This window comes from Crocodylus siamensis, chromosome 7 (assembly GCF_052110815.1).
Source record: "Crocodylus siamensis isolate JL-2025a chromosome 7, ASM5211081v1, whole genome shotgun sequence".
Classification (NCBI taxonomy): domain Eukaryota; kingdom Metazoa; phylum Chordata; order Crocodylia; family Crocodylidae; genus Crocodylus; species Crocodylus siamensis.
The window spans coordinates 90,185,337-90,209,833 of NC_143401.1; the positions used below are offsets into that span (position 1 = coordinate 90,185,337).

Genomic DNA, 24,497 nt, shown 5'->3' on the forward strand with positions numbered 1-24,497 from the left:
CAACGTAACCTAATAATTATCAGAGTAAGTGCAGGAAAGATTAAGAGCCACCTATTAAAAACCCAACTCACCCTGCCAACCTCCCCACAGCCACTTAAAATACCACAACAAAAAAAACAAAAAACACCAGCAAGCTTCCAAGAAAATCAAAAAACCAAAACAACAAGAAAGGTGTTTTAGGTTCGATTTCTTACATACAGCCTAAAAGAAAACCGCAGATCTGCTCGGACTGATGGGGAATAGGGAGCCTGTGCTCAGGTCAAAATTCCTCAGCAAAGAAGGCTGCACTCCCCTTGAAATGATCTCATGGAGCGGGCACGGCTCCAGCCATGGGACATAGGTGTCGGGTTGACGTTCTGGCATAAGCAGAAGACCAGCACCGACAGTATGGTAGATACCGGTTCAACAAAAGACGGCAGAGAGCAGGAGCTGAGATAAGAGACTAATAAGCGCTTTTTTATAATAACTTAATAAGTTTCAGATGTCATCAATAACCAGCGTAAAGCCTTGAGGCCAAGTAGAACAATACATCCTCGGGCCTTTGCATCCAAGTGCATCCTGGCAGCTCCATTGCAAGTCGGCTGTTGCATCTGGAGACGCGACATGAGAAGCTGCTTATACCAAGCTTTTTCTACTCCAGTCGGATGCCCTGGTCCCTCTTAACAGACTAGATGGATATAAATCTGGCTCCTAACTCCTTAGGACACCTGGCTTTCTAGATCATGCCAAAGGTTGTGCTCTAAACAACTTTTCAGAATGGTGAAAAACAGGTCAAAACGCGGTGGGCTGCTATGTTCATAGCAGCTGCATGCAATGAATTTCAGGCTGTATACACCAAGAGGATAAGGGAAGGAACAGTGGTGATACATATGCACCCTTTGAGAGCACCAGTGCACCCCTGACCGGCCGCACTTGGAGGGGGAGCAGGTGGGAGCACCAGCGCTCCCCTCTGCAAGCACTAGCCAAGGGGGAGAGCATAGTTGGGCTCCCAAAGGCGGCTGCAGCAATCGACTGTCTTGTGATTGGCCATGGGGGACCCCCCCCCAGTTGATGGGACTGGCCGCGGGAAGACTCCACCCATTCACTGACTGGTCGCTGGGGGGGCATGTGCCCCCCCAACTAAGGCAGCACCAGTTACCCATTGGAAGGAAGGTTTCTGCAAAGGTGGTACAGGGAAGATGTCTACCACATCGCTCTTAAAAGGCCCAGAAGTTTCCAGACTGTCCCAAAAGTACTCCCATTTCTTGATGTGGGATATCAACATCATTTCCAAAGGCAGCCCTATCAAATGTTGCTTCTAAAATATGTGGCAGAGGGACTAACCCAAAGCTACAGGTACCTCTTTGCCCATACAGCTGATGGCCTCTGCTCAAGGATCTATGTCAGCAGATTTGGAATAACATCACCCCATTTTTTGGGACTGCAGAGTACCAAAAAAATGGGGGTGGCTGGTAGAATCTCAGCACCACAAATCAAATATTAACACTCCAACTGCTTCTAGAGGAAGCCAGTTGATTTTGCTTCTTAAATGGGATGCCGAAAATTTAGCAGAGCATACATGAGTGCACATGCATACCCTTCTTTATCAACCAGACATAATTGTTTTATCATTTATTTCTCACATAAGGCATTTTCATAGGATCAGGCAAGGGGATTTCTATTGTCTAGTGATTAGCCAGTAAAAATACATTGAAAAGCTAGTCAGGTTACAAATGGGTAATACCCAGCGATTTAGCCCCCTCTCTCCTCTGCCACTCCCATGTGGACTGACCGCTGAGCTACCCATGTGCTCTGCGAGTTCAGCACTTCGAGAAACCACTGCAAAATGCTTTTTACACAATGAATTCCTAAGGCAGCTTGTAAAATTTCTAGGTGCAGTGCTGTTAAACACTCATTTGGATTAAGACAATAAATGAAGTAACAAAGGTGGTGGAGACTGAAGTGCACGTCAGCAAAGCCAACTGAGCAACGAAAATGAATATTGCACTGGTGAACTTCCCACCTCCCACACACCCGCCTACTTAAAGGCAGTGAAATCATTGGCTCAGACTCATTGATTATAACTGAAATAGCCTCACACCCTTTCTCTCCCAGGTCACTCCATCCATGGCATTAAATATTTAGCAACACTGCTCAATAACTATTTTTAGGTCACATACATAGTCATGACATCCACAGAAGAAAAGTGAATATATTTCTGCAAACTATATTTATGCTGCACCTTTGGCCTTCTTGCCTGAACTCTGTCATCCATTTCAGCTGGGACTACCACCATAAAATCCCTGAATGGCTTGGAAATGGCCACTGTACTCTAGGATTTTGTTTTGCTTTGTGGGGAAGAAGGAAATGCCAATTTTTTAGAATAGATTTAAACAACTACACAACAGGGCTTTTTAAGTTATAGCACTCCTACAGTGGTGAAAAAGTTTTAAAGCCTGGGGAGTTAGAAGCCACATCCATCTAGGGATATAAAATTCCAGTATTTCCAGCTAGCTGCAGGGTTTTGCAATCTCTCAGCCCCTCAAAGTGCAATACCCTCCTACCACAACAGCACACCCAAGGAAAATTTTAAATATATACATTAGTGCTGTCTCACTGTGGTTTTCTATATAGCCCCAAAAGATAGCTTGGCTGCATAAGTGTCTGGTACCAAAAACATTACCCCCCACAAAAAATAAAAAATTAGTGGAATAAAAAAAGGGGGGGGGGGAGAAAAGAAAGAAAGGTACTAAAAAAAAAAAAAAAGGGCTGATATCCCGTAAGTGGTAAAATAGCCTACTGGCACTCATTGGCTATGGTCTGCACAAACTCACTGGTAGATTCACCATTTGTAAACAACATGGCCGGCCCAAAACTATGCCAATAAAATATTCATACCATCCCATGCTCTATATTTATCCGTGGATGGAGCCATTAAAATCCATCCTTGGTTTGTTATCCTTCTGAATTATCTGTAGGTTAAAAGCAACAAAAGGGAAGAGAGAGAAACAACAAGAACAAAAAAACCCCTCAACTACTGATCATATATCCTGAAAACAGGTCATTTAGGATTGTTTGTAAAATTCTGAGAGTGGATATCTGTGCTTATTTAAACACGAATTGGCAAATCCAAGCTGCTTTTTACCATTTCAAAATTGAAAGTAAGGCAGCGAGGCAGATGCCAAGAAGCCAAGAGACAAATATAGAAAGTGATGTTGTGTCATACTCTTATAAAAAGCATGGATACATCTATAGATTCTTTCTGATGACACTCATATAAACATTAGACATGGGCTGCATACAGACGATTAAACCAGGGGAAGCTTCACATCTGATGTCCAGTGTCATGCTATGAAGGGTTATTTTAGGATAGGGATTAGGAACCCAGCAGGGGGTAATGACCGATTAGATTACCACTGACCATATTTAAATAGTGTGGGTCCTAATGTTCCTCAAGATACTTTCACAGAGGATCCCCACTGAATGTGGAATGAGTTTGGCAGGCAGAGAAGGTGAAAAGTTCAGAGGAAGAATCTGCCACTCCTGCAATGCTGTACCCAGCTCACCAGGCTTGAGACCTGGTCTTAGACTGGGGTAGGGCCAGGCGATATAAGCATCGCTTCGAAGGCCCACATTCAGAGGTGGGGGCAATATGGACTGTAGGCAACAGTGACCCTTTATGTAGAGCCTCTTTATGTAGGACTGGTCAATCTATGGCCACTCGCTAGAGATGCAGAGCAACTGAACTGGCTACACCCAATGTTTCTTCAAGGGGACCAAAGGGCAATGGAAGCGCCTAGCAAAGGGAACCTCGGACGGCATCCCCTTCCCTCAAGCACAGGGCTCCGTTGCAATGGGCTGACCACAATGCCGACCAGAAATCCAAACATGCAAACTACTCAGAGAAAGATGGCACCTAGTATTGTGCAAATGGACTTTTACAGGCATGCCAGGAACAGAATCAGGTGCTCTCCGCTGTAGCAAAGACAATGCCAGCCAGCATCAAGCCACAATTAGCTACCCACATACAATTGCACAATGCAAATATTCGGGGGGGGGGGTGGAGAATTACACTCTTCCCTCCCTATTCCCCCTTGGTGCCACACTCTGATGATAACTATAAAATTATAGCTGGAGGACATTTGGCTATGTTGGACTAGGGACTCAAGCCTATCAAGGATTCAGAGGGAATCAATACTTAAGGCATTCTTGCTCTGTATATCTAACAAATGTCTCTTGTTTGCCCACATGGGCATCAAGCCTTAGCAAACACAAGCCCGAAGAACAATGCTACCTGTTCATGGAGGAATATTAATGGTTTTGGATTTCTGAGCAATGTGCTTTGTAATGTACTCCACCCTGCTACAAGTATCTTCAAATGACCTATTTAGTAACAGGTAGCTTAAAACATTGTTTCTCAACCCATGGTGCAAACCTAACTTGGGTGGCAAGAATATATGAAAGGGTCACAAACTAACTTTAAAAAAAATGGATCAAACAACTTTAAAAATGGATTCTTGAAAGGAGAAAAATGGGGAAAACCATAGCTTTTCCCTTGCAGGCTGTTAAGAGTCTCAGCCTGCAAGGGGCTGCTTGGGGGGTGGCGGGAGTCCCGACACACTGGAGGGCTGGCCAATCAATGTTTACAAATGGGACGTGGTACAAAAAAAAAAAAAAAAAAAAAAAATGTTGAGACCCACATGGCTCAGAGGAAGATATCTATCTATCTAGCCAAGGTCTACAGAGAATTAAAAAGCTGAGCAATTCTCCATTACACAGACAGTCAGGTTTCCTTAAAATATCAAGTACCTAGTTCCAGTAGCTGGACTTTTGGTACATACACCAAGATCTTGATTGCACAAAAGATACCAAGGTTTTCTAGCAACATTTGCAGAAGTGAAGGTAATTTTGTAACCGAGGCACTTTTGATTTTAATATTGTCTCCCTAAAAGTCACCTTGAAAGATCATGAGCTGAATTATTAAGAACAGAACAAAACTTTTAAAACTGAATGTATTCTTTGCCATTCACACTAATTTTTGCTTTTTTTCATCCAACTATATTAAAAAGCTGGCTGAAAATTTATTAACTTTGCTGTACTTAAGATCCAAATCTCCTGTCAACGTCTCTATTCTTGAAAAGGAGGATTTTAAGGCATTACTGAGGTTGTTCCACTGTAATTTTTAAAAAAATATGGAAACTTTGCTATTGGTCTCAGATTACAGGGAAAAGAAAGAGTTGTTTTTAAATCAAAATTTAAAGCTTTGGACTAAACAAAGTTGTCATCCTCTCTTCCAGTTGTAAAAGCATTCAACTTTATCATTTTGAGATGCAATTTCACACCCCAATATTGCTCCCTCCATCTTCACCACTTGCTAGGATCAAATTCTGTGTTTTTCTCAGAACAGTTTAGGAGCTCAGCTCCACCTAGACGTAGCATCCCTGCTCTAGCCCTGATGCAGGTTTAGGATGCCTTCATACACAGCCCAGCACTTGTATAGGGACCAGGGATGATAGCACTTTAGGGCAGTGGTTCTCAAGCTTTTTGGACGTGAGACACCCCTCTGTGGACTCAAGGCCCCCCTTTATAACGTGAACTGACTGGCACCCGGTTTCAAATGCTAACATATATTACAAGGCTTATCTCCTTGCAGAGGGGTCAGACAGTGGCAGAGGGGGAAATCGGCCAGTCTGGGAAAAGCCAAAACCTGCGCTTTTCTGCTTATCTTCTCGCACCCTGGATCTGGCATTGCACCAGGGTGCCGCAGCACCCCAGTTGAGAATCACTGCTCTAGGAGCTGCTCAGTGGAAATGGCCCCACTGAAACCAATCTAAACTGGATTCTGTGGTTTACCAAACATGCTGATGTGAGCCTAAAAAATGGCCAAGGCCTGTAAACATCAAAGGAACTGTATGCTAGGCTATGTGGCTGCAAGAGTACAACCTCTAATGTAGACAAGCTACACTGGTGTAAAACGGAGGTGGAACCCAAGTGCCATTCACACACCCAGGCCTGCAGCAGATCTACACTAAGAGTCCGTAGTGCTGCAAAATAAATTCCAGTGCAGACACAATATCAAGGTCCTAGCATTCAGACCTTTCGCTCACAAAGCTCCTATTGGCTTCAGTGGGAGTTGCACACGCAAGACAGCAACTGCAAGATCACAAAACAATATAGTCATTACCTAAGTCCATGTGCTAGGAACAAAGCCATCCCAGCAGTCTGCCATGTAGTGTGGCAATAGATTCTATATAAAGCATCAGGAAATAGCTCCGTTTTCCATGTTATATATACCATCTCAGTGCAACCTCATTTTGGGGAGTGGGGGCGGGTAGTATAAAATTTAAGCAAAAGATGGGATGCATATTTTCAGAAGATCAAATTATTAAAGCTAATCTGATCAGTAGTTTTTCACAGACGCTTGTGTATGACGACACACATTTTTTATCTTTATTATCCACCTTTACAATAACAGCATTGAGACAGATGGGTTTCATGAGACTGTTTGGAGGATGGCTGTTCTTCATCTGAATACCCACATTCACAGGCAAACAAGCACATTCATGCACATGCACTATGGGGGTCACTATTTACTACACTTACAGTCACCATGCTACTCAGGTGAGCGATCACTCAAAAGAAGAGCAAATGGCTTGTGAACAACCCTGGATGACAGGGGCTTCTTTTTCCCTTTTGCATAAACTAATCAGCAAACACTCAAAAGTTTTTTTTGTTTGTTTGTTTGTTTTTTTAACAAATCTTTACAATCTTTACAATTTTACAAACCTTACAGACGCCCAGAGGCAGACACAATCCACACACTAAGCGATAATACCAGACAGTGGCTCATAGATTTGGAAGTTGATATCTGTCACCATATGAAAGAGAGAGAGTGAGCAAACAATCTGTTTGCAACAGTCAAAATTAGTTCCTGAGCAGGAAAAACCAACAAACGTCCAAAATAAAGATTAACTGAGCTGATAGCTTATTTGCAAAGAATCACTTGATCAGCTCTGCTTATTACTATTTCCAATTTACATAGCACCTCCGATGCGATTAGTATGTAAGATAACAGTTAAAGATAGTGTCCCTTCCTCAAGGAGTTTACAGTCTGGCAGGACTCAGGAGGAGCTGGGAAGAGGTGATCTTGAATGAAGGATAATATGATCACCTGTGAGACTGGCAGCCAAGCTTAAATTTATTTTTTTTAATTAATATATCCCTGATGCAAGTCCTTTGGCCTTTAACCAAGTTAGCCCTGGGACAAATGTGACTCATGGCCCTATGTTCATGAATACAGTTACATAAACCTATATGATACTATAATCCAATAGAACAAAAATAAAACGAGGTACATTAGGTATCTAAAACTTTAAAAAACAAAACCCCCCACTTTTCTTGCTTTTAGTACGTCTGGATTTACATTCTTAAGGGGGGTTGTCGTCTCACTCTCCATCTTGTTTAACGGCTACTTCAGAGATGACGTTTCATCAGCCACTAGACCTCCACAAAGCCTGCTGAAACACCCAGGCTGGATACTTTGGGATATGGTTTCCCCCCCATTAGCCAAAAGCACATTGTTTATATTTTTAAGTCTCTCTGGATCCAAGGCAATGAAATGGGACTCAGCCAATCATTAGGATCCAAGGGGCACGTGCGGATGAGCGCACGTGTGGTAGGTGTTCAGCGGCACGGACCCGTCTGCAGCACTGCAAGCCACACACGCCACGTGCAGGCGTTCACTGTGCTGCCAATTTGCAGCGCAACAGGGTTTTTTTGACACCGGGAGATCCCAATGTCAAGAAACCCCATGCCTGAAAAGAGCAGGGCGGCACACGAGGCGATAGCGTCCGCTGCCCGAAACCGAAACCCAGCTGGCTAGAGCTATGCACCAGCTGCCAGCTGGGCTCTGTGCACCACTTGGCACTGCTGGAGCCCCAGGAAGCCCCCAAGGCTCCAGGTAGAGCTGCAGGGGCAAGCCCAGGCGCTGACCCCAGGCTCCCCTACTCCACCCAGGGCAACTTGCCATGCGCCAGAGCACGTGTGCACAAGCGCTCCCTGGGGACAAGTAGCAGCAGCACAACTACTGCCCCTGCTATTTGTCCCCGGGGAAATGCATGGGCACTCGTGTCTGGACACGCTCAGAGACACCAGCTATTGACCTCAGTGGAGAACGTATTGTGGGCAATTCCCCACTTGGTTTCACTAAAGTAAATCTAATGCAAACCCACTTGCTTCGGAGCATAATTTGACTCTGGGACTTCTGTTAGGAAGTTAGAACAGAGCATTCGTTTAACAACAAATCTAAATCATTGAGATAATCACATGACAAGAGTTTTTAGCCTTGTCTTTGCCCGCTGTATCTTTAAATTAACTAAGGAAAAACAGTACAGAAGTATGAGCTGTTTCTAATGTTCATTTTCTTTCAACTTCCCTTTCTTTTTTCATAGAAATTGGATGCATTTGAAAAATGTTTCCTTGTTCTCTCCCCCTACAACCAGGCACGTTCAAATCAGAGATCTGAAAAAGCAAGCCAATTTCTCTCTCGCTCACCCCCCACCCAGTAATGAGACCCCATAACCCTGACCTCAGTGACACCTGCATGACCCCATGGCAGCTAGAGTTTTGCACAGGTGCAAGACAGGCCCTAAACCTGGAATTCAGCTGAAAAGAGAAAAACAGAATCCAGGTTGCTCTCCCATAGTGGCACTAGTGCTTTGCTGCTAAACAGGTGAGAGCAGCTGGAAAAACCAAGGGATGGATTTTGGAAGGTATTTAAGTGCCTAAACTTCCAGAAGCAAACAGAGGTTGAAAGTACGCAATAGATTTTGCAATAGGAACAGCACTGTAAAAACAAAACCTCTGCTTTTCACCTAAGAACTGTCCTTTCAACTTCATTTCAGGAAGTCAGAAAGAGACAAACATGTGTCCCTTGTCCTCTGTATCTATTAATGTCTGTCTAGCGGACAGACATTAAGTCTAACCGCTTTTGGAGGAAAGAGGGAGCTGCCACTCCAAAGCAAGCTCGTTACAACACAACAGTCACGTCTGCACTCTCCTGCACCGATACAAGTGAACTAAAAGCCTGTAACTTTAACCGTCATGGACACTAGCTAAAAGCTGGAACAGTTTTCTTACACTTGTATGGCTCTAGGTGCATCAGATGTAACAGTTACATCATAACACACACACAGCTGTTTCATACCGACAATGTAGTTACATGGCTCTTTGTCCTCCGTGGTGTCCCCTTCCGTCTTCTACTTCCCAATACCACTCCCGCCTTTATTTTGGGACCAAGATGAATTTTCTGGGAGAGAAGCACCTGCTTATCACCCAGTGTTAAAAGATCCTCAAGACAAGAAGAGAAGTAAGACTGAGAAATCGCTGAGAGCTACAGCAACGCAACTGGATGCTGGGGAATGTGCGACCCGCTGCTCACCTGAACGGCCAGTTGCTTCTACAGGCTTTTTACACGTGCTTCACAACCAAAGGAAGATAAAAATCAAATAAACGACTTCCGGTTGTCAAACTACGCAACCACATCTCAAACAATTTATTCATAGAAGACAGCTTCCTCCTATCCTTACACCCCAGCATTGAACTGCAGCCTTGGCATTGATTATAGATGCACAAACTGCCTGTTGTTGCTATGGATAACACGGTCACCAAAACTGAGTAAAGGGAAGGCTATTTGATGAGGAAATATAAAATAGCAGTGACACAACAATTTACCCTGACTGATGTGGAATCACACTCCCACATAGGTTACCGAAGACACATGACGGCTGAGACATTATCAAATTTAAAAAGTACAAGGAATGGAGCAGAGAAAGAAATGCAGAGCCCAGTAACTGCAACAGGCATGTCCTAATCAATTCCACGTTTTTCATCCCACGCGTACCGAGTGCTCTTTCAGGATGCCAGACACTTCATAACTACCCATTTGCTTCCACGTGGTCTTTTGTAATTGCAGCAACGCATCCTACTACAGGCCGTGATAGTGTGAGCAAGCCACAGTTATCACCAGGCCCACCTTCCCACTCCAAGAGAACATTACATTTGCCCACATCTTACATCAGAAGTATTAAGAAAAAACAAAAGCAAAAAAAACAAAAAAAACCCCCACCCAATGTATCTATATTATCACACACACAAATGGACAGAACTCTGCAAAAAAAAAAAAAGGAACAAGGCCAATGACTGGTTGGAGGGATTGCAGTTTAGGCCGAGTGGCCGTTTATGTAGTGTGAGCAAATGCCCATAGAAAAATGTCAACTTAGTAACAAAAAACAGAAACCCTAGTTTTTGCTAAGACATGGCAAACATTTGCCTAAAAACTGGTTCCTTTCTAACAGAAGACTCTTTTTGCCCAAAAAAAACCCAGCTGTGTACATCAGCTACTTTCTTTTGGGAGAAAATGCACATTTGGAATCTGCAATAAAATATGAAAAAAGTGAAATTCTGGATTTCACTGCAAAGTATTTTTCCCGCCTCTAAGTGCGACTGGGCTTTGGATCTGATCGGGGTCCAAGACTGAAGAAAGCAGCCCAGCTCTACAGCTCTTAATGATGTGAGAATTCAGCTGACTTCAGTAGAGTTTCTCACTGGAGAAGTGCAAGGGTAGCCAAGGCATCCAAGAATATTCACCATGGGAAAAAGTGGTACGCTAACTTTCTGGTAGGGTCTGCGTGTGACCAGAAACGGAGAGGGGGAGAAGGGAAAAAACATGGTATCCACTTAGTTCTGCCCACTGCCTTCACCAAGCCTGGCTCTGCCCCACGGAGTCTGGGGGAAGGGCTGGAAAGCAGCATCACAAAACAGGGCAAAAGGTTTGTGTGTGAAAGGTCCCTTCTATCTGTGCATTTAGGGGCAATACTGAACTGTCATTTATACAGCACTGAAAAGCCTCACATCAATGGGTAGATTAGAAAAGTTCCTTACCCCAAGATGCTTAAGACTAACAGCTAATCCTGCCTTTAAAGAAGAAAAGAAAAAAAAGAAACCCCAAACTTTGCTAACGCTCAGAATCGGGAATAACTACAAGTAAAACAAGAATAGAGAGACAATGACTACATTTGGTATTTAAGGGGGGGAAAAAAACAAAACTGGAGTGTACCCAAGTGATTTAGGAGCGTAAGTCCTCCTGGGACACAAGTGCCTAACTTCACACCCATTCAGCTTCCCTCCCAAACACGGATCCGATGCCAAGAGAACAAGCCCTGCCCATTCGCTCCCCCCAGACTGGCCAGCAGCAGAGCAGGCTGCTCGGGGGTGGCCCGGGCGCCTCCCCCCGTCCCCAGCACCGCTACCCCGACTCGCCCAAGGCGAGCGGGGCTGGCGCAGGCTCAGGGCTGCTCCCAGACACGTGCCAGAGTGGGAGCGGGCAGAGCTGGTTTTCTTACTGGGAGACTCGGGTGTCACGAGGGAGGCTGTGCAGACAGGTCCTCAGTGGACTACGGAGCCTAAGTCCATCATTTAGACACTCTTGAAAACCCGTTATCCTTAATCTTTTCTTACTAACAGCACCCCCATTGGTGAATAGCTATTCATTCACCAGGACTGCGTGTGTGCGTGTGTGCGCATGTGCGTACATACACAAAGTGTCTGACCCCACAGGGCCTGGACTGAGCCCTTTAGACATGGATGCAAGACAAAACGGTCACTGTTATGATGTTTTAAAAGTTAGGTTTGTTCACAAGATCCAACCTCAGGCTGTCTCTGGGCCAGATCCTTCTCCCAAAGAGGCCTGGCAAAACTCTAGCCAGCTTCACTACCACAGCACTGCCCCAACACTGGCAAGGGGATAAAATGTAAATAGTCTACCTCTATAATCTTAATTCGTGCAAAGAGCCCTTGCTGCCACATGGAGTCCTGTTAAACCTAACAGGACATTTGAGGACTGAGGATGAGATCTAAAATGCTGTATATTTACTGAGGGGGAAAAAAAAGTGTTTTTATTTTCCTAAAAACACAGCAAAAAATAAATGTCACCAAGTTTCACTCTAGTAGTGTATCTTGAATTAGAATACAAATAAAAGAAAAGCAAAAATGTCTGCAATGGTCACTGGGGTGAAAGAAAAACAACCAAAAAAACAACTCCTTGTTCACATAAAACAAGGACAATTTAATGATGAGTAGTTGAAAATGTGGCCACACACACACTCCTTCATATACACATACATACACAGAAGCAGTTCATCAAAAGTGAATCAGAGGGAGAAAGATGAATTTGAACCTTTTATCCCCTGTCCTTTATAAAGGCTGCCACTCAGTAAACGGAGATTGCTCTAATTACTGTGACAATCCCGCACCCCGTTCAAACAACTTTTGTGTTCTGGACAGGTTTCTCCGCAAGTTTGAAATTCTTGGCCTGAGAACCACTCTCGTCTAAAAGAGGTTTCTCGTTCCGAGCACAGAATGCAACACTAACAACTCGTCCCTCTTTTCAGCTCGTTTCATTCTCCTTTTTTCCAATTGCCCGATTCAGAGCTTAATGGAAACTTGTCGAGGCCTTTCTTCCCACAAACCCTGTAGAGCCCCAAGGCAGTCTGTGCAGGGAAGTAACCACAGGAATCTCATGTTGTCAATTAAATTTGAACGGACACCTGATAACCAAAAGTATATGCAGCAGAATAATATATATCACATACATATACAAAGATGTGGGCATGTAACCAGCCAGATAATCGCTTTATGAATACATTATTGAAGCTGTGGATATCCCCAAATTCCATTTTCAATCATCCGGCTCCACTTTTGTTCTAGTTTACATAGACAACAGATGAAGAAAAAAAAAAAAAAAGTATTGAACTGAAATACAAAGCATGCAGCAAGTGAGCAAGTGGCTTTCACTGCAAAAATATACTAAAAATAAACATGCAAATTAGGCATCCTTTGATGGTCTGTGGATTACGAAGATCTTTATCTGCATGAAGACAAAATATTCTCTGTAATGAGGTTTGTTCTGGGGTTTGGCTTTTATTTTTTTTTTTTAATGCAGCTACTTATCTATTACCAAAGTTATTTTCTTGACTAGCTCCTATAAAAGGCTTTATTGCTCTCAAACCCTTCTCACTCTTGCATAAATGCATGCAAATGTTAAGCTACTTTATCCAAAAGACTGCATACGAGGTGGGGGTGGGCAAAGCAGCAGAAGGGACAGAGGTAAACTTGGAGGGCTCAGCTTTAAAAATAAAAACCAAACCCGAGCAACTTGGCAGCCAGAGGCAGAGCCATAAACTCATTCATCTATAAAAGTGACACAGAGAAAAGAATCTCTTCTCCCCTTCCCAAAGACAACAGAAAAGATAGCCAGGTCAGCTGCCATCTTACTCCGAGATAATCATTCAAAAAAAAAAAAAAATCACAGTTCTCAGAGGCACTTTATACCAGTGAACATTATACTATTAAAAGGACATTTCAGTAGCTGTTGGTTGAGGCTGCAAGTTGACCAACGCAACTGTTCAAATGCAAGTTCCAGACCATGTCTCTACCAGTAAAGTGACTTGGGTATGAATTAAAATCAATCAAGCTTAAAACTGATTAAATCAAGGAAGAGGAAATTGCTGAACAGACGTGCTCTAACACTAGCTCTACCCTTGTTTATATTGGTTCACTGAGTTAAACCAATTTAAGGAAGCGTTACGATTAGTTTAGAGGCGACTTTGTTAGGGAAATGTGCCAGTTTAATATTAGGTGCTTTGTCTCCAGTATAGAAAAGGGCAGAGCATTAAGCAATTGATCTGAAACTGCCTGTAAAGTTCCCAGGGAGCTTGGATGGACTGGAGAGAACAGGCCACCCTTTTTGTGGCCGTTTGCATTGCTTAAAATGGGAAGACCTTCGTTTGTTTCTACGATATCAACATGTACAATGCTACATGCCAAAAAGTTGATGTACTTGGCAATATTTTGGGGCTGATCCATCTTTGGAGAACTCCTTTTGTTTTGGCAGGTCTACTATAGGGCATCACCATCATATTTAAAAGCGGAAGTGGATTTTGTTTTATACCAGAGGCACTCGCGAGAGCTTTACAAAGCAGCAAGTTAGATGCTGGCAGTCCAGGAGCTGCGTAGTCAAATATGGCATCCATTACTCATCCACCAGTCCTTCCCACAGAGCCTTAGGCATTCAACCCTGTTTTACCAAGCGGGGAAAACAGATAGCCCGGGCACCAGAACGATCCCTTTCCGATCCCAATTAAATTGCCATGGGATCTTCTGCGTCCACGTGGACCGTCATCTAAGAATTTGCTTTAAATGCCTGACCATATGCCTGCAAGAACGCAGCACCCTATGCATCTAACAACAAAGAGAAACTATCCACAGATCTCCTCTCCTCTCATCTTTGCACTTCCTTGAGCAAACAGCAAAAGGAGTTTAACACCACAAACATTTACCCCCCTTGCCAAGTCCTACTTGTCCCATATAATTTCTGTCATTAATTTTCCTTTGCTGAAACCAGCAGCGTGCGAGTCAGAGAACAATCATTAACTTTTACAACTTCCATACAAATCCGCCTACTCACACTGGAAAAGCAGTATTGACATGCAACAGTCTGCATCCTCCAAACCTCCTGAATTAGGAGTTTGGGATGTAAAACTATGGCACAATCAGCCCTTATTTAAATTTAAGCAGGAGATTTTTGTGGGGTTGTTTTGTGGGGTTGTTTTTTTTTTTTTTTTTTTAGAGTAATGAAGTCAGTAACAGGAGTTATAGGAAGGGTAAATTGATACTTCATCACTATTGGCAAGTTTGGTGTAGGTGAAGGAGCCATTAGAGCCAGATGCAAAGCCTTTTAAAATCAATGGGAGCATTTCCAGTCACTTCAGTGGTGCTTGAATCAGGATCAGGGAACATAGGCTTCATAATAATCTGAGACCCATGTTTGTTCTCTTTGTTCAAAAGCAAATGTCAGGCATGAAGATGCACCTTGAAAGTGTTGCTAAAGTTGGCGGAGACCCCGAGTGAGTAAACCCTATGATGCTCCCATTATTTCTCCAAGACATCTTTACCACAATAGGTCTCATTAAAAGTTGGGGCAGCAACACTTTAAAGCCTCCCATCATTATTAATTAATTTAGGAAGAGCTATAGAGCACTCCTCATCATGAATTAATTTGTATTAATATGGCCGTCATATGTGTTTCCATAGGAAACCCATTGTTACTCAGCACTACTTAAAACACATCAAGTAAAATGGTACCCTTTTTATTTAGTTGAAGGAAATTTAAAATAAATAGATTCAAACAAAATTACTAATATCTTTAATGCATCATAATTGGCACAGCAAGCAGAAACCCAGTTATCTCCTCGGTAAATATTTATAGCGTCACTCTTTCCCATTCATTCTGCATTTTCATCGAGAATCTCGCTGTACCCTACATCTGCAATTCATTGACTTTACAATTTACCACATGTTGAGATGGAGAGGTCTCAGCTCCATTTGAATCACTGCACAAATATGCAAGTGATTTATCGTTTTAAAACTGAAGACTGCAAAAGAACGACTCCACTTTTCCTGAACATTACTCCTTCTGGCAGACCATGAACAATTACAGTTCGTACTAATTAAGCTCTGTAAATGTGCTGTGCCCTGCTAATGCCTACCAGGCCTCGAATTTAGTTTTGCAAAGCCAAACTTTAGCTAGCAACTTAACTCGTTCGGCACAGCCCAGTTGCCTGCCTATGACCCCAAGAAGAATAAAGGCTGCCATTTTAAAACTATTCAACAAGAGGACAAACAAAAGAGGAAGAAAAAAAAAAATACAGCCCACTGAACTGCCCACAAGGAATCAGATGGAAGCAGGGAAAGGGTGAAGTATCTTGGGAAATAAAAGAACATCACTGTTGCCAACCTGTTAAAAAGGTACTACCACACCACCTTTTTAATGTGGTGTTAAGGGATTCCTATTGATCCCTAGAGGCTAATAAGCTACAGCATTCCATTGATTAGGAAAATGCATAAAACCTTCACCTAAATGGCCTGCACATTTATTTGGGAGGAAAGTCGAGAATGACAGCCACTCATATTTGTACAAATCAGGATTTATGCACTTTGTCGACAAGAACCATAGGGGAGACGTCTCCCCTCTCCCCACCCCTGTCTGTTTGCCCCTTCAATTAGTAGCTGGGATCTGAGTGTGGCAGTACAGGAATACACTCACACAAGCCTAGCCTGCACAAGTACAGGCACCTCCAGCCTAGAGAGAAGCACTACAATTGTGACAGTCTGTTCTTTAAAAGGCTGTTTAATCAAGAGTGAGCCGAGAGAAGCAATGTCTTTCCTCCGGCCCCCAAGACTTTCCTGACACTTAAGAGTCAATCCCTAGATCCCCAGCATCCCCTTCGAACGTCCATTCAAATATATGGGCTTTTTTTCCAAGTTTCGAAGAGATCTCCTTGCACTTTAACATTCTTTCCCAGTCCTTCAACGACTCCCCCTGGATTCTCCAACACTCCCCCCGGATACCAGTTTTCTCCTCCTTAACGCATTTTCCCCTCTATCTCCATGGCACACGCTTCTCCCTACTAACCCAGATTTTTCCTTTTTGGAGAGTACAAGACTTTTTCCAAACAACTGTTGTTTCAAAAGTAGCAATGTCTGCAAACTGCTGTGCAGATTTTTTGCTTTTTCAGGAAGAGTTCTTCCCCCCCCCCACCCCAAAAGTCAGGCTAACGCACACATTTCCAAAATGAATTCAACTTGCACATTTCTGTTGGCGTGTGGTACTTCTCCCAGCTCAGTGGTACATCAGTAAATTAAATGGCAGTTCCAGGCATCCGGTTTCCTTAAGTATTCTGGGAAATATTTGGTGGGGTTGGTGTCTAGATGCACTGTACAATGCTGTCAATGTATCCAGAAAGGGCATAGGCGATAGTATTTTTTTTTGGTGGTTTGCACCATGTAGAACTGCTCTCGACATTTTTTCAGTAGTGCAAGTGTTAATTATAAAGCTTAATATCCTGCACCAAAGCACAAACACACCAGCAGTTAAGAGGAGGAGGGCAATATTCTTAGCTTTTGGGGGTTTTCCTGATTTCCATCTCTTCCCCCACTCCCCATCTCTCATTGCTTATAATTAGTGAAAGAAATTTGACCCACTGCCAGTGTCTGTGGACCTTGGATATTATAAGGCCAGCGTGGCGTCAAATATCTTAACATTCATAAGTGTTATAGGCTGTAAATAAACCCTGTGGATTTATGACCCTGTGCTGCCTGCCAGCAAATGACTGTGGCACATTTCTTTCAGCAGACCTGTCAAGGTGCAAGTTTGCCTTTGGTTGTAAAATTAACCATTTCCTTCACAAATGTGCCCAATTACAAGGCAAAGTTAAAGCTTACTTGCATCTTTGCAATAACTCAATAGCTAAGGAAGTGCACACACACACCACTCGAAATTTCTCCCGAACCTTGTGCACACCACAAACAAAAGTTCCCACAACAGTTAAGAGGGTGGGAGTGATAATAGATCTAATTTCACCAACCCTGAAAAAGAAAATTATCTCTACTATATTTGCCAGTGTTTTGGGTAACTCTTAAGATGGGCGGGGGAGAAAGAGGGCTGGGGAAAGTAGCATATAATTTCTTGCCTGCTCTAGTGTCTGAAGAAGAATCTTTTCCCTTCCCCCAATATTACTTCCTGTGTAGGAGAGCATTTGCTAAATCCAGGTTGTCTCATGCTTAACTGCCAATATAATCCAACTTCCACATAACTCCCAGACAGCTGGGAAAAGGTCCTCAGAGTTTTAGTCATGGTACAGAAACACACGTCCACACAAAAAATCTGCAGCTGTCCTTTCTCTACACCACATTTTTAATCTGATTTTGGGGCCCCAGTATTGAAAGCCTGACAAAACTGAAATACTTTTACCTACATCCTGGCTGACAGGGTCAGATGAAAACTATGCCATTTATTTTCTCCTTCACCTGACAAATCGACACACATTTTTGTGCTTAAACAAAAAAAATAAATAAATAAAACCAAAAAAGTGGTTGGCAGGAAGAGGGTGGGAGGGTGCAAAATAGCATTTAATGTATGAACGCATTCAAAACCTGGAAAGGCATCTACTGTAATTTTTTAAAGTACAAATCAGCCACTGGTGTGCCTATTAAAATGTTCAATTTCCAAAGCAAATATTATTTTTAATGAAGTGCAGTACTGCAATTATCCTGTACACTCAAGTAACAGTACTGCATTATATTGTTTTGCAAGGTTCCAGAAACATGAAACTTTGCTGTAACTATTTTTCATAGTCCCCCAAGAGAAGCTCACTGCCCAACCATTTCAAGAAAAACGCTGCATGTTCTCTATAATGAAATCTTATCAGAGAAATTTGGGATCCTTTATAGAAATGAAGTTAACAGAGCCCAGGCTCCTTGCCGGTGCAGCAGAGTGATTCACCTACTTAAACCATTCTGAAGTTTCACAATACGATTGATGCCATAGGATCCCAAATTCTTATTTAATAGCTTGTTTCTGTACCCAAAAAGTATATTAAAAGCATGTCTGCTAATGGTGGGGGATAGGGGAGAGAAAGAAAAGAAAGAATGAATCATGCACTTCATTGAAAAGCCACGCATCTTAAAGCACTGAAGTGCTGACATATTAAGTTATATCTACATTATTAAACTAGTTGGTGGATGCTAATACTATAATCCATATTGCAGACATTAAACCTCAACCATAAAGATTAGCAAAGAATTAATGCTGTCGAATCGAGGCTAAAATTTAACGTGCTAGCCCTAAATATTTCTAAAGGAGATGAAAAACAATTAGCATAAATACCAAAGAAGGGCAAGAACACCTGTTCTTTTTCAGTGCGATAAGCATTTTATTGTTCTCTATTTAGAATGTAATGACCTGTGTAATTACAGTAATATTACATTGTATTGCAGGGGCTTGGAATGTCACACTTTGAAAAGTGTTGTCAAAACAACTGGAGGGAGGAAAAAAAAAAAAGAAAGGGACCACCATTAACCCTTCACACTCCACTATCTACCTCTTTTGTATTAGAAAGGATTATGTTGTTTGATTCAGTAGATAAAGAGAAACATCCACTTTCCAAGTCAACTAAAAAAAAAAGTTTCTTTTCCCAAACATAAAACCTTAGCGAGGGGGCAACTCTCGTATTTAGGTATTCCAAACATGCCAACTTTGGCATGAGATACAAGCTTATTTGTGCAATCGGGGAACAAATTCTCACTTGGAAAACAAACACTTTAGAGCAAAGAAGATGCAACAGCATAGAAAATTAGGAAGACCTGGCAAATGGTTCTCAATGACAAAAATATTTCTATCTGCTGGGTGAAAGCATTAACCATACTCTAAATTTAGAGATGGGAATAAAATACACTACTTCTCCCTTTTTTTAAATTCAGAACTGAAAATAATTTCCTTTATGATCCCTAATAGGCAGACACCACAGTCCTTCTGCCAGTGTATCTGACAGAGATTCGCAGCTACGTTACTTCATTACTATTTGACTAGATCTCTAGTTAATACAGATCTAGTCTTAAAAGCCATTCGCATTACTCTATCAAAGGCAAAATTAACATTATGCAGAAAATCTTTATCTTTTAAAGTAAAATTATTACTATCAAGCTTCATGGAGTCTTCGGCAATTAAAGCACTATTCTTGAAATAATGCATTATTCATCATAAGCAGATTTAATGATACTTGGTAATTCTTTATATCCCTACAACAGAAAAGAAGAAAATACTGTTCCTCGGAGTTTGCCCTTCCCAGAACAAACAGCTGCAGGTACATCTGCAAGTAACAAAAATTCTTCTAAACCCAATCCAAAAACAAGACAAAGGGACTAAAAAGAGGGGAGGAAATTAAATCGGGGGAACCCCCCCCACACAGACACACACACGCCTCCGGATGCCACAGGGAAAAAAAAAAAAAAAGAGGGAGGGGGGAAATGATGCCTATGTATCTGCATCACTTTTTACATTCTTAGAACTTAAATATTACAGCATAAGAAAATCGACACAGTGCATGTTTTCTCTTAATTTCAATTAATAATCACGAACAATGTTCGATACCTTTCCAAGTTGTGTTAAAAACCGGGGGAGGGAGGGAAACTAGCTTGTCTGAGATGCAAAGCTAGGATGTCAAGAATACACCTAGAACAGCATGACAGACAGCAATTTATCCCGCTTAATCTTTATACTATTCTGCTTTCAGGCCTAAATGATGAACTTCATTTTTTCCAGCCTCCATTATGTTCCCAGCAAACATGTATATACACAGAACGTAGGAGGGGGGGAAGGTTAATAAGATATTAAAGGGTTTGTGGAGCTTGAATGTGCAAATAATAAAAATAGCCTATTGAGTGTGGAAATATCCTTCTAGCATCCATCTGATAACACTACAAGGCCACCTGCTATGTCAGCAATAAAACAACATGTAATCTTTTATACAGAATCGTTAATTCATACAAATACAACATTCCTATGGGGGCTTTTTTTTTTTTTTTAAATGGGGGCAGGGGGGTCCAGAGTGAGAAAAGAATATTTCCATTAAAAAGGTAACTAGTGAATGATCCCTATCTTTTTACTCCACAGCAAGAGAAGCATGGCAAGTAAATGTAACAAGGAACTGAGTCTTATGTTTAAAAAAAAAAACAAAAAACAAACAAAAAAATATATATTACAACTCCCCCAGAAATACAGCAGAGCTGTTCCTTCAGTGAACCTACTCTTGGAACGCTGCTATAAATTTTAAATATGGGGAAATTATTTTAAAGAGATTCATAATTTGGAAGTTATTTTGGAAGGGCACGTTTCGCTCTCTTCAATCTAAGGTTGCAAGATTTGGAATTTAAAGCATGCATATGTGGACTCACATTCAGAGCAAAATCTAAATGCATTCAGCCTCTCACCCCCCCTCCACACACACACCCTGCTCATTACAGTTACAAACTGTAGTCACCCCTCTTCTAGTGTCCAAGAAATCACAGACCCTGAAAAGCAGTCTTAAAAAGATAACCAAAAGAAACCAACACTCCCACATCCTTCAAGATGGGAAAAGCCAGGAAAAAAAACAAAAAACAAAAAAACACAATTATTTCATATTCCCATTCCTGCGGATTTGCTAATCCGAGCCTCCATTGTCGCTTTACTGAGTGCAAACAAACCTGACCTCATGTTTAATATTTTAATGCTTTAAAACACTTGTAGATCTGAGATACTGAAGTCGCCCAAGACCTAAGCCATTAGTACAGCTCCTACGTCTCCTGAACAGTAGATCTATTCTTGCAAATTGCTCTCTCGTGTTACCGCAGGAGAAGGGGGGGGGGGGAAGTGCGTAAATAGACGCAGGGTGATGGTAGTGGACCCTCAAGGCTGAAAAGCCCCTAAAAGATACAGAAGGACAACGCCGAGCAAGTGTATACAAAACACTTCTTAGCATTTTGTACTCCCCACAGATTTAGCATTCATAATTAAAATACTCTCTAAAAAAAAGGTTCATCTTGATGTGTGTTTTGTCGGAGCAGACAGCGCAGTATAGGATACCGCACGACATCGAAGAAGAGACTAACTAAGCTTCTCCCCCCCCCACCATCATACCCCAAAGTTGAACAGATCCCCACTGCCTGGGCTACCCCCCCCCGCATTGACTCTGCCCATGCTCCCCCGCAGATCTGATCCTTCATCCACGCTCCCATCTCAAAGGGGGGGGGATTTCAGCAGAATCCCTGCTTTTAAGATCCGCTTTCAAGTGCAGAGTTGTTGGTTTGTAGTCTTAAAACGACAATTTCTGCTTATAAAAAATATATATATCTCAATTCTACCCGTGCTCCAACTCCTGGCAGGACTTAGCCAAGTAGCACCCCCCCAGCCAAGAAAGAAGACTTCAGATGTCCCTAGGAAACATTTGAAAAAGCAGGGCGTCATTTAGGTCAGGCAAAGATGGGCTATTTCTGCGAGCTCGGCTTGGGATCCCTGATCCTGTTCCTTTTAAAAGAAAAAGAGCCTGGACTGCTGCTTTGCAAGGAAATGTCAATACCTTCCTGCTCTGCCCCCCGCCTCCAAACCCCCCCCCCCCCAAAAGTGGAAATAAACTTCAGGCACCACATTTCCCGTGCACAAACTGCTGCGCCCAAGACAAGTGAAAGGCCAAAAAAGACAGCTTGAACGAGCCAAACAAATAAAAACAGAAGCACAACAAAAAAAAAAAAAAAAACACCCCAAAACAAAACAAAAAAAGTTCCCTGTCTTGATAAACCGAAAGGAGGAACAAAGTCTCACTGAAGCTAAGACAGTCCATCAGCTACCCAGGGAGCTTTCTGCAGCAAGGGAAGGGTTAAGGGGGAGGAAAGGAGGAGGAAAAGAAAAAGTGTGTGCGTGTTGGGGGAAGGGGGGAAAAGAAACCGGGTCTGCAGTGGAGAGGGCAGGAGAAAACAGAGCCCCCCCACCCCGGCCAACAAATAGTTTGGTGGAAAATCAGGCGCTGAGATTCAGCTGGTGGGAAAAGAAAGCCCCCGAGCCGGGCGGAGGGAGCCGGGCCGCGGGCAGAGCCGCGGGGAGGGAGGCAGGAAGATGGCGAAGGGCAACCCCGGCCCGTTGTGCAAAGTTTGGAAAAGTTTCTGGCGGTGCCAGGGGCATGCGGGGGTGGGGGGGAAGGAAACGTGCCATCCTCACCACCCCCCTCTGGGAAGGGGGGAGGAAAATAAAGGGGGAACGAAACCACACGCAGCAAATAAAGCAGGCACTTACTGTTCTTGCAGTCGGAGACAGCGACCCATTGGGGAGGTACGGGCTGGTCAGGTCGGGGATCATGATGAAGGGATAACCGGGGTAGGGTGGGCCCTTAAACAACCCTCCATCTTGCCTCTTCGCAGCTAACATGGCGGGGGGAAGAGAGAGGGGCAAAGCGGGGAGAGACACAAAACTTTCATCAGCGAGGGGCCGGCCGGGCCGCCGCGCCGCGCCGCGCCGCGCCGGGGGAGCGGGGTCGCTACTCACCTTCTTCCAAACTTTCCCGGGATTTCTCTCGGAAAGTTTCGGAGCGAGGCGGGGGCCGCCTCTCCGCCTGGCGGGGTCGGGAAGGGGGAAGAGAGGGAGAAAGGAAAGGCGCCGAGTTACAAGGTGGCAACAAACAAGTTTGCGAAGTGGCAACAACCCGCCCAGCCCGGCGCGGCGCGGCGCGGCGCCGAGCCCCGCTCACCTCCGAGTCCGACGAGCTGTTCTGATTCGTTTCGGACTCGTTGACCAGCGAGGACTTGACGTCCGCTAAATCCCTCTCGGCCGAGGAGTTCTCCGAGATCTTCTCCTCCTGCTCCCCTTCGTCCTTGAAAGAGATCAGTTCATCGTTGGCCCCCAGATCGTCCCCTCCGCCGCCGTTCAGCTGAGGCATCTTCCTCCGGGCTCACCCCACCAGCAGCAATTTTGCAAAGAGGGAGAGGGGCGGGGGGGGGAAGGGAGGGAGGGAGGGGAGGGGAAAAGGGGGAAGGAGGGGAGAAAAAAAAGAAAAAAGGGGGGGGGAAAAAAGCAAAAAAAAGAAAAAAAGAAAAAAAATAAAAAGCGAGGGAAAGGGGGAGGAAAGTTTGCACCCCCCCCAAGGAGAAAAAAAACAACAGCGAAAAGGAGAAAAAAAAAAAAAAAGAAGAAGAAAGTCCAAGGTGAAAGTTTGCAAAGGGGGTGGGGGGGGGTCTCCCTTCTCTCTCCTCCTGGGGAGGGGAACAGAGGGAGGAGGAGGAGGAGGAGGGGGAGAGAAATGTTTCTTCTTAGCTCCTTTGGCACCAGTGACTTTGGGCTCCTTCCTCCTGGATTTGCTCTCTCTCTGGCTTTTCTTTTCTTCCCCGGAGCGCAGCAGCGTGCAGCCAACAAAATAAAATAAAAATCGGGAGTGGAGGGCGGGGGGGAGGAGGAAAAAAAAAAAAAAAAAAAAAGGAAAAAAATAAAATAAAGCAAAAAAGGGGGGGGGGAGGGGAGTTGCAAAAAAAAAAAAATCTCTCTTTCTCTGTCCCCGACAAACAAAAACCAAACAAGAAGTCAGCTGGGCAAGGGGGGCAGCCGCAGATATAGGGAGCCGGTGCCGCTCGGGTTTGAGTGAGTTGAAGTTAGACTGAGAGCTTTTCAGTTCAAAGGCGGCGCTGATTGACAGCTAGAAAAAGGGGCTCGAGATCCGGAGGAACGGAGAAGTCTGGGATCCGGGATTATTGACAGGGAGAGAGAGACACACTAGGCACTTAATGAGATGCGGGAGGGGGCGGGGGCTCCCCGGTGACGTGTGCATAAATAAACAGGTTTGGGGAAAGAGGGAGGAGGAGGAGGAGGAGGGTGGGGGAAGTGGAGAAACTAACAATGCTCCTTTTTGGCAAGAGAGGGAGAGGGAGCAGGGAGACAATGCCAGGGGGACCCAGCACTTGCAGGGGAGTGACCCAAAGAAAAACAGATCACATGCAGAGGAAAGGGGGAGGGAAGAAAAATATTTAAGGCAAAAAAAAAAAAAAGGCAATTTCACTGTCTTCTAAAAGTACATTTGTGCTGGAAGAAGGAGGGAGGTGGA

The 24,497-nt window shown here is 43.6% G+C and overlaps 1 protein-coding gene across 32 annotated transcripts in view; it reads right to left on the reverse strand.

Moving 5' to 3' along the window:
• The window catches only part of TCF7L2 (transcription factor 7 like 2), a 200,292-nt gene extending 176,433 nt beyond the window's left edge, over positions 1 to 23,859 (reverse strand). For 8 of the 32 annotated variants that reach the window (XM_090058597.1, XM_090058592.1, XM_090058588.1 and 5 more), the window contains exons 1-3: positions 23,154 to 23,850; positions 22,952 to 23,018; positions 22,703 to 22,827 (exon numbers count right to left, since the gene is read on the reverse strand). In XM_090058597.1, the coding sequence (XP_089914723.1) occupies positions 22,703 to 22,827; positions 22,952 to 23,018; positions 23,154 to 23,342 (381 nt within the window). In that variant the 5' untranslated portion in view covers positions 23,343 to 23,850. Of the gene's footprint in view, positions 1 to 22,234; positions 22,254 to 22,702; positions 22,828 to 22,951; positions 23,019 to 23,153 lie in introns of those variants that run through there. The other 24 variants (XM_090058600.1, XM_090058589.1, XM_090058599.1 and 21 more) reach the window with 10 other exon arrangements.
• Between the last annotated feature and the right edge of the window lie 638 nt (positions 23,860 to 24,497).